This window comes from Mastomys coucha, unplaced genomic scaffold (genome assembly GCF_008632895.1).
Source record: "Mastomys coucha isolate ucsf_1 unplaced genomic scaffold, UCSF_Mcou_1 pScaffold4, whole genome shotgun sequence".
Taxonomy (NCBI): Eukaryota; Metazoa; Chordata; class Mammalia; order Rodentia; family Muridae; genus Mastomys; species Mastomys coucha.
The window spans coordinates 13,237,204-13,254,800 of NW_022196910.1; the positions used below are offsets into that span (position 1 = coordinate 13,237,204).

Here is a 17,597-nt window from a genome sequence, read left to right on the forward strand (position 1 = left end):
AGTATAGGTTTTGTCTAGCATGAATGAAGCTCTGGATTTGATCCCCAGCACTGCACAAAACTCAGGTTTGGTGGTTGGTAGTCCATGCCTATTATCCCATCACTCTCGGAAGGTGAAGGCAAGAGGATCAGAAATATAGAATCATCCTCAGTTACACAGTGAGTTAGAAGCCAGCCTGACTCCCCACCCCTTCCCGACACCCCACCTCCCCGCCACGTCCCCAAAAGAGACCAAGAGAACAGCAGCAAAATCTGTTCACTCTTATCTCCTCCCACACAGAAAGAGCAGTCTGCAGAACGGCAAGAAGATAAAAAGCCTGTGGTCCCAGCCCGAGATGTGCCATGAGCACAGAGGAGGGCAGCCTCCAGCCGGAACCTCCCAGCGCCGCTGCGCTGGCCGGAGGGGCCCGAAGCTCCAGGGGCGGGCGGAAGCGTGGTCGCCACACTTCCGGTGTCCTGTCCCGGACTGTCTACTTGTCCCGTGCCTGCCACACTTCCTGTTGATCCCGGCGGCCGGGGGCCGGGCTGAGGGGCGGGCCGCGGTCAGTGGGAAGGCGCGGGCTCAGAGCTCAGCCTCAAGTCCTCGAACGCCGAGCGTCCCCTCCTCCGGTCCCGCGCTCCCTCGCTGCCGCGCCATGCCCACCGTGGACAAGCTCCTGCTGGAGGAGGCGCTGCAAGACAGCCCCCAGGTACCCCCGGGAAGGCTGGGAGGGAGCCGCGGTGCGCAGCCCGCGCTCGGGGAGGTCCGGCAGTCGCTGTCGCAGAGTAGTAGCCCGCTCACAGGCTAACAAGAAAGTTTTCAAGCAGTGTCTCGTGCAGAAGAAGATGACAGTACTGTTCACGCAGACGCTGCGGGTACTAACAATTCCACGAGACCTAAAGAATGCAGGGGCCAGAATAGAAAGCGCAGAAAACCTGGATCCATCGCCAAAATCGATCCCGGGAAGTGAAAATCCAGCATTTGCCCCATTTGTGCCACAGGGTGGTGGTGGTGGGGCTTCACTAACATAGTGGAGATATGAATCAGGTCGTTGGAGCTGGAGAGTGAAAACAGCAGGCTGATCGTGCATAGTGACAGTGGGTTCAGAATTCACAGAGCTTTCTCCAGGGATCTAGTATTTCCTTTTCTGGTATAGCATCTCTAGCTTATTTAAATAAAGACCTTCATCCTCTAGTGTCTCCGTTCCTGAAAAAGTTAGAAAGGATCAAGCTGTTCTTCACAGTTTCTCCTCTTCTTTCGGCTTCCTTCCTTGGCTCCCTAAGTGAATTGTACCTCCCAGATGGAAGTTTGATGAGTCTACCAACATCTCCACACCTCTCCCTTGTAGAATAAGTCAAAAGGGCAATTTATGTGCCCCTGTCTTAGGCTCAGTTCTGAGTGATTGTCCTCATGTAGACAAGCAAGGATATGTAAGCAGGCTGTGATTATATTACTATTCCCATTACTTGGGTTTTTGGTTGGTTGTGTGTGTGTGTGTATGTTTTGATTTGTTTTTGATACAAGGTCTTACTATGTAGTGATAATTGGTCTGAAAACTTGCTGTGTAGACCAGGCTAGCCTGGAACTTCCATCTTGAGTGCTGGGATTACAGGCATGTGCTGTCGTGCCCAGCCTGTGGTTTTGTTTTGTTTTGTTTTAAACTGATTCAACTTTTTAAATAGACCAGCATGTATTGTGCTAATTTTTCAAAGGCTTCCTTATACAGCTCTAGATGTCAGGTGTTTGCTTTGGACCACAGCCTTTGTTGGAAAGCATTTCAACCATCCTCCCCTGTCGTTGGGATCTGAACATAAGTGTATGGAAATCATAATCACCGGGGTTATGAATAGGGATTTCGATTTGCTTTGTACTTGGTGACATGGAAGGTCGGAGACAGACTGTTTCCCTAGCCAGTCCTGATGGTGGCTGAGCCAGGCTAGTCACATAGACATCACACAGTCTGGAGTTTTTAAGGCCTCTAATGGGTGTGCACCATTTCTGAGTGGCATAAGCGAGTCTGAGACCTAGGCAGGCTGCAGTTCTACTTCTAATCACCCAGTGTTCTCATCTGCAGAAACTCCACAGGAAAAAAAGGAAGGTGGGGCAGATGGTCTTGAAAGCAGTGGAACAGTCTAAAAGTGTATGATTTGCAACTTTTAACTTTTGTCTGAGGGGTGGGGGGAGATGTTTAGAGGCATTGTTATTTCTATCTGATATTCTTTTTTTTAATTTTTACAAATGTTTTTGTCTATAGTAAAGGTTAGCTAACTGTCTTAGACAGTTAGCTTCCCTGCAAAGTGGTAAATCCCTTATTTAATTCAGACAGTTGTTATGTTGCCTTTCCTGTAAGGAGTATTTTTAAATATTTTTTTATTCTTTAATAATTTCCTATACTTACACAGCGTATCTATATCAGATCATCTCCCCATCTCCTCTCTCCAGACACCCCCAAACATGTGCCTCCACCCATTTTCCTGTCCTCCTTTCCCCTCCCCCCAATAACATACACAATCTAATTAGTGCCCTGTTCCTATGCATGGGTGTGGGGCCGTCCAGTGGAGCCAAGGCAACCTCCCAACAGCCACACCCCCAAAGAAAACTGGCCATCCCTTCCCAGAGCCACCAACAGCTTGTAGCTCCTCAGCTAAGGGGAGGCCTCTGGGGCTTCATCCCAGGCTGCACTGCTGACTGGCGTCACCTCATGTACGTGACTGCACTGCTGTGAGTTCATGAGTGGAAGTTACTGGCCCAGTGACAGCATTTCACAACACTCTGCCTCATTCTCTCATCTCCTCTTCTGTGACATTTCCTGACCCTGATACAGATGTGCGCGGATGTGGGTATGCGGATGTGGAGGTCAGAGGACAGTTTGTGGTAGTCGGTTCTGTAATTCCACCATGTGGGTTCCAAGGATTGATTTCAGGTCCTCAGACCTGGTGACGAGTGCCTTTACCCAGAGAGCCACCTGTAGGAAATTTGTCCTTGCTGTTGAGACTGGTTCTTTCCCGTCAGTGTCATTGCTTTGGGGGGATAGAAGATAGCTTTAGGAGTCTCTCAGAGCCCACTGAGCATGGCTGACACTGTTCTTTACATTAGCATGTACTGAATTGCAGCTTTACTCCCTGGAGATCCAAAGGCATAGAACTAGATGGAATGGAAACCATTTCTATTATTTTATGTGAAAGAATTAAACACAGAAACAAATGCCAAGAATTCAGGATTGTCCAACCTTTAGGTTTCTCTGGGCTATGCTGTCATCTCCAAAATTCACACCAGAGAACATTGCAGTCAAGTTACAGAGATATTGAAGAAAATCTAAATTAGTTAAGAACCTTTATGCATGGTGTTGCACTAGTGCCTCTCTTGGGTTATAGGTTGATCATGCCTGGTCTGGATCCTCCCTGGTTTGTGCCAGGCACTGTTCTAAATTAAATGTATTTTATTCATGTGCACAGTCCTTTGAGACAGGTCATCTAGTAAGAAGGGCAGAGAAATCAACTGTAAGGTAAGGAAGCCCAGGCCACAGGGATAAAGGGGTCGGCTGCTGTGGTGCAGGGGATTGAAGGCAGGCTTTTCAGTGCTAGGTAGGCAAGTGCTCTCTCACTGAGCCACTTCCTCAGCCTTGGGTACTGTTTAAGTTAGCCCTGTTCCCTAGCACCTGGCTTTCCTCTGCCCCTATTGATTCACAAGGGAGGAAAAGAGATACTGAGACCCAGTGGACTGTTTTGTGTTGGAGGTGGAAGGCTTATGAGGATTGCTTGAGTAGCCTGTTTACACAGGGCTTACTCAGTGGACACAAAAGCTTTTGTATTTGAACTTGAGTGCTCCAAGAAGTGCTGAATAGACACTGACCAGCCTTAGACACAACTGTTCATTTCCTCTTCTTCAGCGTGCAGGGTTGCATGTTGTGCTGCAGAACTAGTCCGAGTGCATGCATTCTTTCCACTGACCTCTGAGACATGAGACGAGGTGCAGAGACGTCTCCCTGTTGCTGTGTGTGAGCCTTTGCCTTGCTGACCAGGCTCTTAGCTGCTGGAAACATGACCATCAACTGGATAGGCATAGCTAGCTGTCCTTGACTGGCTCATAGTCTGTTCCTGGGGCAGATAAGCAGCTGTTCCAGGACAGCGTGAGTCCTGCTGTAATAGATAGGGACAGAGGCACAGCTCAGAGTCCCAGCATCTGGCATCCCTCAGAGGAGTGCCCTCATCCTGTATGCAGCACAATTCCCTGCTAAGGTGGGGATGAAGCTGTTGCATTTTTTGGTGTTGTGCATTATGCTTTGATTCTTTGGAAGTTGGCATAGCGGAAACAGAGAAATGAAAGACTTGGTTCTGAGATCCTGCAGTGGCCTCTCTGGGAACAGTCCTCCCCAGCAATCAGGCCTTTCTTCCTCCCAGTGAGATGCCTCCAAACATGCGGGGTGGTTTTGTATGGCTTCATTGTGTAGAGAATTCATCCTATAACTCTGTGTATAACACATTTTCCATTCAGGAAACTTGGATCTATTAAAATGTTTCTCTGCCTAACTCAAATTAGAGAGATAACAATCTTTGTCTAACTTACATTTTAAAGACACAAATTATAAGTGCTATTGAAATTGGACACTTACACACTTGTGTGTTGTTGAGAATGAAGGGCTGTTTGATTAGGTAACACCCGGATGTTTAAGGTAAAGGGATGCCAGCAGAGCTTAGGCCAGGCCCACAGGGTGCTTGGTCTTGCTTGTCTAGCTTCAAAGGTTCCTGAGAATGTGGGATAGTAGAAAGGGATGGAGTCAAACCACAAGCCTGCCACTGTTACCTTGAGCTTTTATTCAGCCTCTCTGAGCTACCATGTGCATGAGCTGTGTGCCACCGATTGATGATACTGTCTTTGTTAACAGCACCCAGCAGCGTTGGGCCTTTTCATGAGACTTTGAGCAACTGGCATGCTTTTCCTGACCCTCACTCCTTTGCACATCATGGCATCCCCCTCTCCACCCATACATTTGAGCAGAGTGGATGCTGATGAACAAACAGGAGCAGCAAAGCAGTCCCCCTGTAGCTGGCCATTCTTTGCCAGGGGTGATCTAGTTAGATCCAATGCCCAGAAGATTAAAACAAGGCAAGTTACCACGATGCAGTTCTTTGGCTAATTGCTATAAGTGAGAGATGGAATGTGGGGTGATTAAAGAGAATCTGGCTTGGGTGTGCCCGTGTCTTGAGCTGACACACAGAACACACCCACTGATGAAACGTTTGATACTGGTGACCACACTGTCCTTGCGATGGACCTGGATTTATATCTCAGCCCCTCTGCTTCTCAGCCCCAGGAACTTTAATAGTCCGTGTCACAACCTAGAATCAGCTCTTTATCTGGTTGGTCTTGGGCGACTGTCTTGACTGTTAATTGATGTAGAAGGATCCAGTGCATTGTCCAGGTCAGGGGTGGGGGCCGGCACCCTTCTCTGGGCCGATGGTCCTAGGCTGTATCAGGAACCACCTAAGCATGAGGCCAAGAGTGAGCAGTAAGTACTCCTCCATAGTTTCTGCATGAATCCTGACCTGACTTCTCTCAGTGTGGGCTGTAGCGTATAAGCAGCAGAAAGGAAGCTTGAACAGCATTGAACACATTTCATAACTGCCCTGAGCCCCAGCTTCATCCCCTGTAAAGTGAGGTTAATGTAACTGTGGTATCTGATTATGAAGTTGTTTCATTAGAAAACGTGATAAATGTTCTGTGCCTGTCAGTATCTGATACAAGAAATTCCGATGGAGTTCTTCCTGCTGTCTTTGAGGAAGACAATGTATAAGCCTTCTCTTTTTAGTCAAGTCTCGTCTTTAATTTATACCTTAGAGTATTAAGAGAAAAAATAGGATTCAGCTAAATGAACAAGTAATAATTTTAAAAAATAAAATGCCTGCAGTCCAGTTGTGTCACTTCTTATGCTCTCAGGCATGCCAGTTATAATAAGAAAGGTATTTGAACTTTGTAGACTTTGGTGGGACCTTGCAGCATTGGGTAAGGGCCCACTCAGACAACTGTACTGTTGGATGGCACTCCTTAGATAAGCACATTGCTGTCATGTTAAAATGCAGCCACCTGTTTAGACACTGAGCACCAGCTATGAGCACCAGAGATCATTTTCTCCATAATAAATGTCATCTCTCTCATCACAGCTCCCTGGAGACTCCAGCAGGCTCAGCTCATGCTGATCCTGGAGTCACTTTCCTAGGCAGTAACGCTCAGTCCTCTGGACAGTGTTTCAGCACATGCTGGCTGAGAGCAGGAAGACAAATCACACGAGTGCCGAACGCAGCTCTCCTATTTTAACAACCAAAAAGTTATACTTTGAAGAGATGCCATAAGGAATTTAGAATCGTCATCTTTACCTGCTGTCATTGTTAATAGGTTAACATGACATCTAGTAGCTGTAGCTGTGATGTTTATTTACAAACAGAAGGAGGGAGTAGGAAAATATGTGCACATTCTACTTGAAATGTGTCCTTTGGTGCAGCCATTGTCTGTACCCTGGTGCAGGAGCATTTCCTGTTCTGGATTTGAATTTTACTAACGCCTCTGGGGGTATCTGGTCCCACCAGGTGGTGGCCCAGCAGCAGGAAGTCCCCCAGGGGTGTCAGAACATAGTAGCCAGGCAGGCCACTTTCTAACCTTTATTTTAGCTTAGCTGGATTAGAAGAAGAAGGAACTGAAACCCATTTGCAAGAAAATAATGAGTAGTAATGAATTGTTTGCAAAGCATTCTGTGTGTATGACCTCACTAGCTGCTGTTTGTGCCCTCTTTGTCTCCTTGGTTATTTACTGAGCTCCTGTTGTTGAGAATTCACACATGTGAGTGGATCTCTATTATGTGATCCTCGACCCTTGTTCCCACACCACTCAGTATATAAACATTTCACTGGTGCTCAGTGTGTACTCAGAGTATGCCTAGCACCATGTATGAAATGGTGGGAAATACACTTCAGTTACTGTAGTTGCTCAGCTGCCCTCAGAAGAGAGTTCCTTCTTAGAGAAGGGGCCACCATAATGGTTGCTGTTTACTGGGCCAGGACATTTGTGATTCCTGACCATGAGCTTAAAAGCTCTACACAACACACACACACACACCCCTCTCTCAATCTCTCTCTCTCTTTCTCTCTCTCTCTCTCTCTCTCTCTCTCTCTCTCTCTCTCTCACACACACACACACACACACACACACACACACACACACACATTACTGCCCCTGCCATGGAAGTTGACTGTGTTATCTTAAGAGGAAACAATGCCAGTCTGCAGGATGCCCTGGACTACAGACACCAAGCAGCAGGTTGAGGCTGAGTGGTGAAGCCGTCAGTGCTAGGTGCCCATACCTGGTGCACAGTGGGGTCTTGTGAGGCTGTCTCTCCTGAGACTGTTTACTGAGTGGACGCATGTATAGGTAGGCACAGAAGCCAGCACAGGGGATTGTGCTTCCATCTTCATGGTTCCTTCTGGTGGTGCTGGGAGTGAGACCCAGGGCCTTAATTGTTGGGTACTGTATACTGAGCCACAAGCCCCGCCCTAGGCATGGGCTTTCTTCTCTGTTCCTGAACAAGTGTACTCTCCTGCAGCCTGGTAGAAAGGGTGAGCACAGAGTTCAGCAGACACTTTCCCTCCCAGGTCCAGGCACTTCCTATGCTGCCTGTTTGTCCCTCCTTCATAACCGTTGCTGAGAGTGAAGACTGACCCTTCTTCTTTGCCTGCAGGCACGCTCCTTACTGAGTGTATTTGAAGAAGATGCTGGCACCCTCACAGATTACACCAACCAGCTGCTGCAGGCCATGCAGCGTGTCTATGGCGCACAGGTATGACAACTACCCTTCCCTCAGAGTCAGAAAAATCTCATGTAAAATCAATCATTGGCTAAGAAGGTGGCTTAGTGAAGACCTGAGTTGGAACCCCAGAATGCATATTACAAATCTGGGCTCAGTATTGTGCTAGTGTCTTTCCAACACTGGAGGATGGAGACAGACAGACCCCTAGAACATATTGGCCAGCTACCCTAGCCTAATCTGTGAGTCCCAGATGAGAGATTGTCTCATGAAAGTAGGACAAGAGAGGACAAGTGAGATTGACTCCTGGCCTCTATATACACATTCACACATGTGTGTATGTGACTGTGACACCCCCCCTCGCTCCGTACATGAACATGTACACATATCAGAATTGGGTTTGAGGTTTTGTTTTGTTTTGTTTTGTAGGCATGTTATCCTTCCTTGAGAAAGTGCTGGGATCTTTCTGTGACTAGAATCAGGAGGGGACCCACATAACTGCTTTAATTATCTTTTTAATCCAACCCCAAAGGGAAACATGGAGCCTCCACATTTATGAATGTGTGGGCTCAGTGTCTCGACGCTCTTTGTCTTTCTCATAATCAGGCAGTCTTGGATGTCAGCGTGGGCGGGTGGAGATGGCTTTCCAAGGCTTCCCTCTGAAGACGAGGTAGCCTCTTTGTTTTGAGGAACAGATATCTTGGCTTGCAAACCCAGGGAGAATAAATTGCCGAGTAGCAGAAGCAAAGCTTTTACAAACAAGAACTGCCACATATATCACTGTCCAAGGAGGAAACGAGTCACGTACAGATGCTTACACGTGGAAGTGTTGGTGACGTGGGCAGTTTTCATGGATGCTGCTGACTGCCATCTATGTGTGCTCACATTCCTCCTGCCCACCGATGATATAAACAGTGTGAGTACCACAGGCATCAGTGTGGGACTCTTCATGACCCTACAGAGTGGGACCAGCCAGATGGCAGGTCAAGGCACCTGCCACCAAGCATGACAACCTGAGCTCCATCCCCAGAACTGATAGAGTAGAAGGAGAGACCCAACTCCATACACGTGCCTTAGCATGCACATCTACACATATAAATACGTGAACACAGAGACACACACTCCCCAAGAAAAGTAATTGAAAAGTTTAAAAATACAATTGTGTATAGTCATTAGTCATTATTCACAATGAGAAGAAGCCCCAGTCTTTACCCTTCGAGAGCTAACACTGGTTAGGAGACAGAGGATTACTACTGAATGTCTGAAGGCCAGGGAAGAGGCTAACCTCCCCCAGAAGAGCTGTGCTGGTGTGTAAGTTGGCTTTCTGTTACTGTAACAAGACACCCAAGAAAATCAGCTTCCAAGGTGAGCTGGGCTATCTGGCTCAGCACTTCAGTTCAGTACATCTGCACTTGGGCCTGTGGTGAGGGAATCCATCATGGTGATGTGGGAGAGACTGGGAGGATAGGGGTGGAGGGAGCTGCACACCTGATGGTGGGCAAGAGGTAGAAGAAGGCCTGACTTCCACTGTCCTCTTTAACGGCACACTCCAGGGACCTAACTTCCTTCACTAGACCCCAGTTCTTCGCTCAGGGATGCCACAAGCTGGTAACTTACCTCTGGGGTCATCTGAGATCCAAGCTGTATCAGGTGGGCCTCCAACGGGAGAGTAGTTTGTTTATTTGATGGTTACAGGGTGCACACTGTACAGAATGTCAGTGTTACTGTTACCTGTGAATATGTACAATTCCTGTATGTCAGTGGAGAGAGACAGAGAGACTATCCGGACCCTTGACTTCAGCCACAGGAGAGAACACAGAAAGAGTCAGAGGCACATGGATGTGTGCATGCAAACTGCATGTGGTGGCATGGACTGTATCACTGTCTTTTTGGTTTTTCTGAGACAGGGTCTTATATGGACTAAGCTGGCCTGGAACTCAGTTTGTAGCTGATGATAACCTTCAACCCTTGATCCTCCTGCCTCTGCCTCCCGAGTGCTAGGGTTCCAGACATGTGCCCCCATACCCAGCTCACAGTTCTCCCTTGAAGCACTAGGTCTGAGGGTCCATGGGGCCCAGAAGTAAGAGAAGAGTCTTTCTGAAAGTTAGAGCTAGAGGTCAGGGCTAGAGATAGAGCCTTACAAACTGTAGCATCAGGCAAGAGTCACTTAGTAATTAGAACGTGTGTTAGGCTAGGTGTGGTGGGCCTCTGTGAATTTTTAGGCTAGCCTGATCTATATAGTGAGTTCCAGGCCAGCCAGGGCTACATAGTTAGACTCTATCTCAAAAATAGTTTGTTGTGGTGCTAGGAATTGAACCTAGGCCCTTGTGGCGTGCTAGGCAAGTGCTCTGCTATTGAGCCGTAGTCCCAGACCATGCAGATAGTTTTAATGTTGCGAAGAGTTACGTTCTTGTTTGTGATCTTGAGTGCTCATTTGTTTTGATAAGCATTTCAGAATTTGGGAAAATATGATGACTTTCTCAGATTTTATTTCATTACTTATACTGAATGTTTTTCTATTTTCCTCTGAATATTCCAAATTTAATACAATAGAAAAAAATTGACTGTACTTATCCTTGACCTTCTTACTTGCTATCTAGTAACTGAATATAGTGATCCTGTCTCCTATTCAATGCTTTCAAGACCCAACACTTAAGTGGCTCTATGTCCCCCAGTCCCTGGAGCCTCTGCTCCGCCTTCCCGAGTCTGTCACAACCATTTGCTGAAGAGTCAAAACACTTCCTTACACATTTTTTTCTTCTGAGCCAGAAAAGTACTTTGTGCCAAAGCTAAGTAGGTCTTGCATTCTGAGAGGCTGGAGCCCAGCTTCCAACTCACAGCACATGACCATCATGTGGGCTGTCGACTGGCCAGCGCCCTCCTCCCTCTGGCTACTGCTGCAGAACTGTGCAAATGCTCTAGAGACAGCTGGCCAGCAGCAGCTTCCGGATTCACACAGGCAGGGCCGTGGCTTTTCAGGTTTATTGGAAAGGCCGGGGAGTGTTTTGCTTGCCTTGAGATGTGTATACAGTAATACTTTTCTATGTTTTCATCCTGGCCACCCTGCCACCCCGGTTGTCTTGGTTTTGTTTCAGGTTAATCCTTAGATAGTTTACATTTCGATATATTGAATTGTATTAGTTGAGTTTGGTTTTTGTTTGTTCTTTGGTTTGTTGTTTGTTTTAGGAAGACATAGGATTTTTTGTTGTTTTTTTGGGGGGGTTGCTTTTTTTTTTACTATTATATTTTAAAAGCAATTTATGTGGCTGGTAAGACATGGGTATTTTTAATCAGTCTGCTCTGGTGAGGGTCCTCTGGGCTTAGTTTAGAAGGAGGAAGACCAAGAAAAAGTAGAGAAAGTGAAGTTTAAAGTTGATGTCTCAGAATAGAAGCTAGAAATTTTGACTGGGAACTGGGACACAAGTTGCTCTCTGGGGAGAAGCACGTTGGGGTATGCAAACACAGAATCATTTAGAGAAAGCCCAGGGTGTTTGGGAACATAATGAAGAGTCTGAAGTTAATGCTGCTGCTAATATGATGTCAGGAATAAAATGAAGACTGGTGATTTAACATACAGACATAGCTGCCAAATACTGAATTCATAAATAATGTCCTCTTTATTTTTACCAGCACTAGTTATATCATAGAAGTAAGTTATGTGCTGGATATCTATAAATGTACACATCTATATATTAGTTCTCTGTCCTATAAGTAAACATGGCTTCTAGCTGGCAAAAACAAAGGTATTTGATAAAATATTGAAAGGTGCAGTCCTGTAGATGAGAATTTGTAGGGGTTTGTATTCAGGTCCTAACACATTAATTTGATAATTACAAGATTAGGTAGTTTTTTATTAAACCATTTCTTATATACCCAGTAGAACAGAGTGCCTTCTCTGAAGATTAGGACACAAGTTATCTAATGGAGTTAAAGACTGTGTAAATACAGTCACATGTATGTCCATGCAGTGTAGTAATGCTGAACTTACTGTTGTTTATTCCCACAAAGGACAATACAGTGACTGTTTCTAAAAAAGAAAGAGAAGTAGATAGAGTTCTGAGGGCAGACCCCTCCCCCCTACTTTGGCTGGTTTGAGGGAGCTTTTGGTTTAACCTCTGGAATGAGCCTGTGAGTTAGCAAGGGGGTTGGTTGGCATCTCAAGGCAACAGTCCGTGTGGCCCCATTTTGTCTCTTAGCTGGCAGAAAAGCCATTGCCCAGGCTAGGAACTAAGTGAGTCCCATCGTGGCTGTTCACCACAGAGAAGGTGAGCATATTGCATTACTAATGGAGCAAAAGCTTGTTGTTTAGGGCTCTCTGTTGCTTTCAGACTACTGGCCAAGTAAGTTCAAGAGGCCTGAGGGGCCTGAACAAGAACATGAAGATATATATGCAGCTAAGTTGGCATAGACTTTGCATTCAGTAATTTGATAGGGTACTTGCTTTAAATCCATGTGTCTGATAATTCTTTATTTCCAAAGTAGGTTTAGAGTTGTTTTATTTTTTTAATATTGGACTCGCTCAGGCTTAGGAGAGGGCTGCTTAGCTCATTTTCTCAACTATCATACTGAGATGGGGACCGGGGAGTAGGGCTCTGACTGTGGTCAGGAAGGCTGCCTGGTTTGGCAGGGTTAGTGAAGCCAGCAGTTCTTACAGCCCACCTTTCTCCTCTAGTGGAAGACAAGTCACTCTGGTTGTTGGTCTGGGAACAGTGTTTTAATAACTTAGATAAAGTTTTAAAATTATTTCTCTTTTCTTCTCTCTCTCTCTGTGTGTGTGTGTGTGTGTAAGAGAGAGAGAGAGAGAGGGAGGGAGAGAGGGAGAGGGAGAGGGAGAGAGAGAGAGAAAGGGAGAGAGGGAGAGGGAGAGAGAGAGAGGGAGAGAGAGAGAGGGAGAGAGAGAGAGAGAGAGAGAGGGAGGGAGAGAGAGAGAGAGAAAGAGCGAGCGAGCGAGAGAGAGAGAGAGAGAGAGAGAGAGAGAGAGAGAGAGAGCAGTGGCCAGGAGCTCTGGGTAAGGCTTGTGTGACTGTGTACAGTGGCCAGGGCAGAGGCCTTAAAAAATGCTTCCTCTACGTACTCAGGGGCTGTAGGATGGGGTGGGGTGGGGCTTGGGACTTTAAAAGGTTAAACAAGGAGTGAAGCCTAGTAACTGTCAGGGTAATAAATTCTTGCTAGGGTTGATCTAAATGAGCTACCTTTATAGAGCCAGGTTGGGGGGTAGGAAGGGAGGCCATACCTGCTTTCCTCAAGGTTGAGGTATTTGGGGTTGAAGCTCCATCGACCCTTCCTCCGGAATCCTTGGCCAATATGATCCCACATGGCTGTGTTGTGTTGTGTGTATATGTGTGTTCTGTGTGTGATGTGTGTCAGTGTGTGTGTTTGTGCTGTGTGTGCTGTGTATCAGTGTGTATGTGTGTGATGTGTGTGTGTATGTGTGTGTATACATACATATGTGTGTTTGCCCCTGGAGACCAGAAAAGAATGTTAGATCCCCTGGAGCTGGGGATCTAACCTCTTATAAGAGGTCGAGAGCCACTCTTTCCTGCTGACCTCTCTCTCCAGCCCCTAGTGGATCTCTTCTAAGTGGCAACCAAGGTTACAGTGGGCTTGTTCACTTACCCTCAGCAAAGCCGGTAACCCAGGTAACCCAGCCACATCTCTGCAGCTGCTCTTTTCTGTTTGGGGATTTTCCTTCATTTTTCTGTTTGTTGACACAGGGTCTCACTTTGCAGCTCTGAGCAGCCTGGAATGAAGTTGTGCACCCCCACAGCCAGCTCTGAAGCTGCTCTTCACCAAACTTGAGGAGCATAGAAATAGTACATCCCAAACAGATCTGAAAACTGTGGACCCTAAAATCCTTTTTTAGATGTGGAAACAGTATAATCTCAAGCTGAGGCCAAGATAAGAGAGAAGGGGAGTAAAGTTACTTAAACACAGCAACGTTCTTGGGCAGGAGAGATGGCTCAGCAGGTAAAGGTATTTGCCACTAAGCTTGATGACCAGAGTTTAATTCCCTGGTGAAAGAAGAGAACTGACTCCCAAAAGCTGTCTTTAACTTCACATACTTGCACACACACACCAAATAAATGTTAAAGGAAATATTCTTTAGATGACAATAGTTTATAGATAGATAGATAGATAGATAGATAGATAGATAGATAGATAGATAGATAATAGACAATAGATGGAGAGAGAGGGGATGACAGAGAGAGAGAGAGAGAGAGAGAGAGAGAGAGAGAGAGAGAGAGAGAGAGAGAGAGAGATTGATTAAGTTGCACATGTTGCCATGCCTTTGGGAAGCAATGAGAACAGTAAGCATCCATGGTGTGAGCTTGTGACACCCAAGGGAGAAGCCTGTAGGAGCCAGACAGGGTTCTTCTATTCCTTAGACACACACAAATGTCACACACCAGGTCAGGTACCTCCTGCACATTACCTCATTTAGCTTTCCTAATTAAAGATTATTATATGATGAAGAATCTAAGACTCAGAGAAGTTGTGTAGATTGCTTCAGGCTACACAGCTGATAAGTGGCAGAACCAGAAAAGCCTGAAGTCACTCCTGGGCATGGTACTGTATTCTCGATACACTGGACCCCACTGACAAACTGGTCAGCCCCAGTTAAGGGTTTGCCTTTCAGAGGCTTTTCCTGTCCAGATAGAACAGCATGGCTTCCAAGCCTGTTAACTCTTTAATTGTTGGAGGTAGGGCCCAGTTTTTGAACCCAGAGTGACTTTCCTCCTTTCATTAGTTTTAAATCCAGATTATTTTAATGAACACATTTCATAGTCCTGACAGTCAAACAGGTTTATTTCCCTGGTTGAGACTGAGAAGCAGTTTGCGGCTTCAGGTGTGAGGAGCAGAGCTGAGAGGTCTCAGGAAGCAGCTTCACAGAGCCTACCATGGCTGTCTACACGCGGGGTCCACAGGGCTTCATCCCGCAGCCTCCTCCGAGGCCTTTGTGGTGTCAAAGGCCACTTTGACTCGTCCTCTTTAAGCATAGAGTTAACCACTAACCTTGGACTTAACAGGCCAGAACCCCAGTCCTGGCTGCTTGCTCTGTGACTGTGGATGCCACTGGGAGTTTTCTTCCAGTCCTTGGGTTGTCTGCAGAGATGAGCCCCAGCAGCCATCCTCTGGGACCTAGCAACAGTAATGGCCTCTCCACCTCACCTGCCTTGGGGCCCGTCTAGTGCTTGGCACACAGCCTTCACTCATGGCAACACCCAGTCTTCTGGAACCCCCATGGTCCTCTTCCTTTGGAGCAAGCCCTTTCCTAGCCTTCCTTCAACCTCCTCCCTTAATTCTGTCTTCTTCCAAGGAGCTGTCTGTCTTCAGTCTTTCTGCTCTCCAGAATTCTCTCAGCCCTTCCTGAGTGGTGTGCAGGATCACCAGCGATGGCCAGCCAGGGCCTGAATCTCCTTTGTAACTCCTGCTTTTCTGATTCCCAATGACTTGCCTGCTGCCACTGTATAAGGAGAGTTTTCAGGATTTTCCGGGAGGCAGTGGTTCTCCACAGGAAGGCTTCCTGGCTTCAGTTCTTTGTTTTATAGCCTTCCTCTTCCCCATCCCAGAATGCTCCTGTGGCTCCCGATGGCCACTAGCAAAGGTGAACCCCCCCCAGCAAGCACAGTGAGTGCAGAAAGCTGTGGGCCAGCTATCCTGCCAGTGTGGCTCTGCTGTTCACCAGTGTGCCAGGCCATCTACACAGCTCACTGTTCTCAGGATCTGCTTCGACCCCCTCACTGACGTCATAGTCTACAGAGTGTCTCTAACTCCACTCCTTCCCACCCTCTCTCCCTTCCTAGCCAGAGGGCCCTTGTGTGCCCAGTGTCCTGTGCACTTAGTAGTCAGAACAGGGAAGGGGTAATGAGGGCTTTCTTTGTCCCATAGACTGCTAGCCTCAGTCAGGTGCCTTTCTGATGCCCAGCATGGGACTGGGTGCGGGTCTCCTCTACCTGGAAGCTGCCATCCCAGCTGAACCCTTGTCATCAGAAATCCATGCTCCTCACTCCCGAGCTGAGGCCTGGTACTTCTGTCTTCTCTGGCTTCCTCACCACGCCCAGCACAGTCCTGCTGGGGCACTCAGGTGTGGTTTGGTATCTCATTAAGGCTCTCACGTCATCTCCTGACCAGCCCGTCAGCTCTCTCCTCCATCCCTGCTGTCTTCCACTTGAGCCACAGGGAACCCTGCCTCCACACACTCATCTGCTCACCTCATGCCTGCTTCCCATGGCTCCTCGGAAGGTCATCGCCATCTGCCAGCATGTCGGCCCACCTTCTTCTCCACTGTGGGTCTTGGGGACTAGCCTGAATGTTCCTATCAACCTCTTGACTTCAGGCCACATCTATACCACTTGGAACAGACATCTAAGCTCATGGCTGCCTGTGACCGACCCCAAGTAGATTTCCTCTACCTCAGTCTAAACCCCAGCCTTCATAGCTGCCATAGGCGGTGCTGCCCACGGAGGCTGTTGGTGGTTTCGGGTAGCTCTGTGAGCAGTAAGCCTCTCTGGCATGGTAAGGCAAGCATTCCTTTGCCAGAAGGTAAGCTTGCCAGTCAGGCTCGCTAGCCCCTTGTCTCTGCCTTGTCAACTGAACAAGAGGTTCTTTGACATAGGAGGAGCTGTCTGCAAACTCTTTGTTAACTTGTCTTCTTTTTTCTTATGCTGGAGATCAAACCCAAGTCCTCCTGCATGCTAACCATGCGCTCTGCCACTGAGCCATACTGGCAGCCCTAACTTGCTTTTAAGGGTTAATGTGAAGTAGCCAAGTGTAGACAGTGGCCCAAGAGCCATGAAAAGCCAGCCAGGACCATGAAAAGAAGGACACATGTCAAATTTGTAGCTCAGATGTGGAGCCTTGCCTAACTTTGAGGTCCTGGGTTCCAGTACACCAGAGAAACACACATGTCTGCACGTGCATGTGTGTACACACATACACACACGCACGCACACACAGCATGATGTTACTCTCAGAATGCCATTAGAATCTAAATGCTGGACCACCTCTCTTGCTGTCTTGCTCCCAGGAAAGAGTGAGCTTTGTGTTCCTAACAAGAGGCCCTCTTAGACCTACCACTTGCACATTGGCTGAATATTGGCCGAGAGCTCCCACTGTCACAGGTTTTGTCCATTCCCAGGGTGTAGGTCCATTAGCCGAGTCTGGAGGGGTGCTTTATGAAGCCTTCGTGCAGTGGGGACACTGCCCTGCCCACTGTGCTCAGTTCTGGGCAGGCAGGCCCCATGTGAGTCCTGTGGGAGGAGCAGTCACTCCTGCCTGCTGTACCAAACAGATAAAAGTATTTTAAGCTTAGACCTGGCAGAGGCCACCTGTCCCCAGTCACTGTGGCAGGCAGCTGCTGTGCTCTTGTGTGCTGTGTCCTACCCCGCTGAGGTCCTGTGGAGTTGTGTACTTGGCATCTGAGTGCCATCCACTCGCCAAGAGCTCAGTGCTACCCAGCAGCTCCCTAGAAAGTTTTCACATATATTCAGAGCACTCGTCAGGAACACAGAAGTGCTTTTGAAGATCTGAGGCCCTTGCTCGGTTTGACCATTGGGGGTGGTTATTATGTCTATTGACTGTTTTGTGAAGGATCCAATATGAAGGAGGTATAGAATGAGGAGAGTGCCAGGAGTGGAGAGGGGTGAGACCAGGATGGGTGAGGGGTGAGGCCAGGAGTGGTGAGGGATGAGACCAGGAATGGTGAGGGGTGAGACCAGGAGTGGTGAGGGATGAGACCAGGAGTGGTGAGGGATGAGACCAGGAATGGTGAGGGGTGAGACCAGGAGTGGTGAGGGGTGAGGCCAGGAGTGGTGAGGGGTGA

General features: G+C 47.6%; 1 protein-coding gene across 2 annotated transcripts in view; it reads left to right on the plus strand.

Moving 5' to 3' along the window:
* The first annotated feature begins 434 nt into the window (after nt 1-434).
* Nucleotides 435-17,597, plus strand: part of Appl2 (adaptor protein, phosphotyrosine interacting with PH domain and leucine zipper 2) — a 49,134-nt gene continuing 31,971 nt past the window's right edge. For both annotated transcript variants that reach the window (XM_031349064.1, XM_031349065.1), the window contains exons 1-2: nt 435-688; nt 7,709-7,807. In XM_031349064.1, coding sequence (XP_031204924.1) covers nt 635-688; nt 7,709-7,807 — 153 coding nt within the window. In that variant the 5' untranslated portion in view covers nt 435-634. The remainder of the gene's footprint in view (nt 689-7,708; nt 7,808-17,597) is intronic.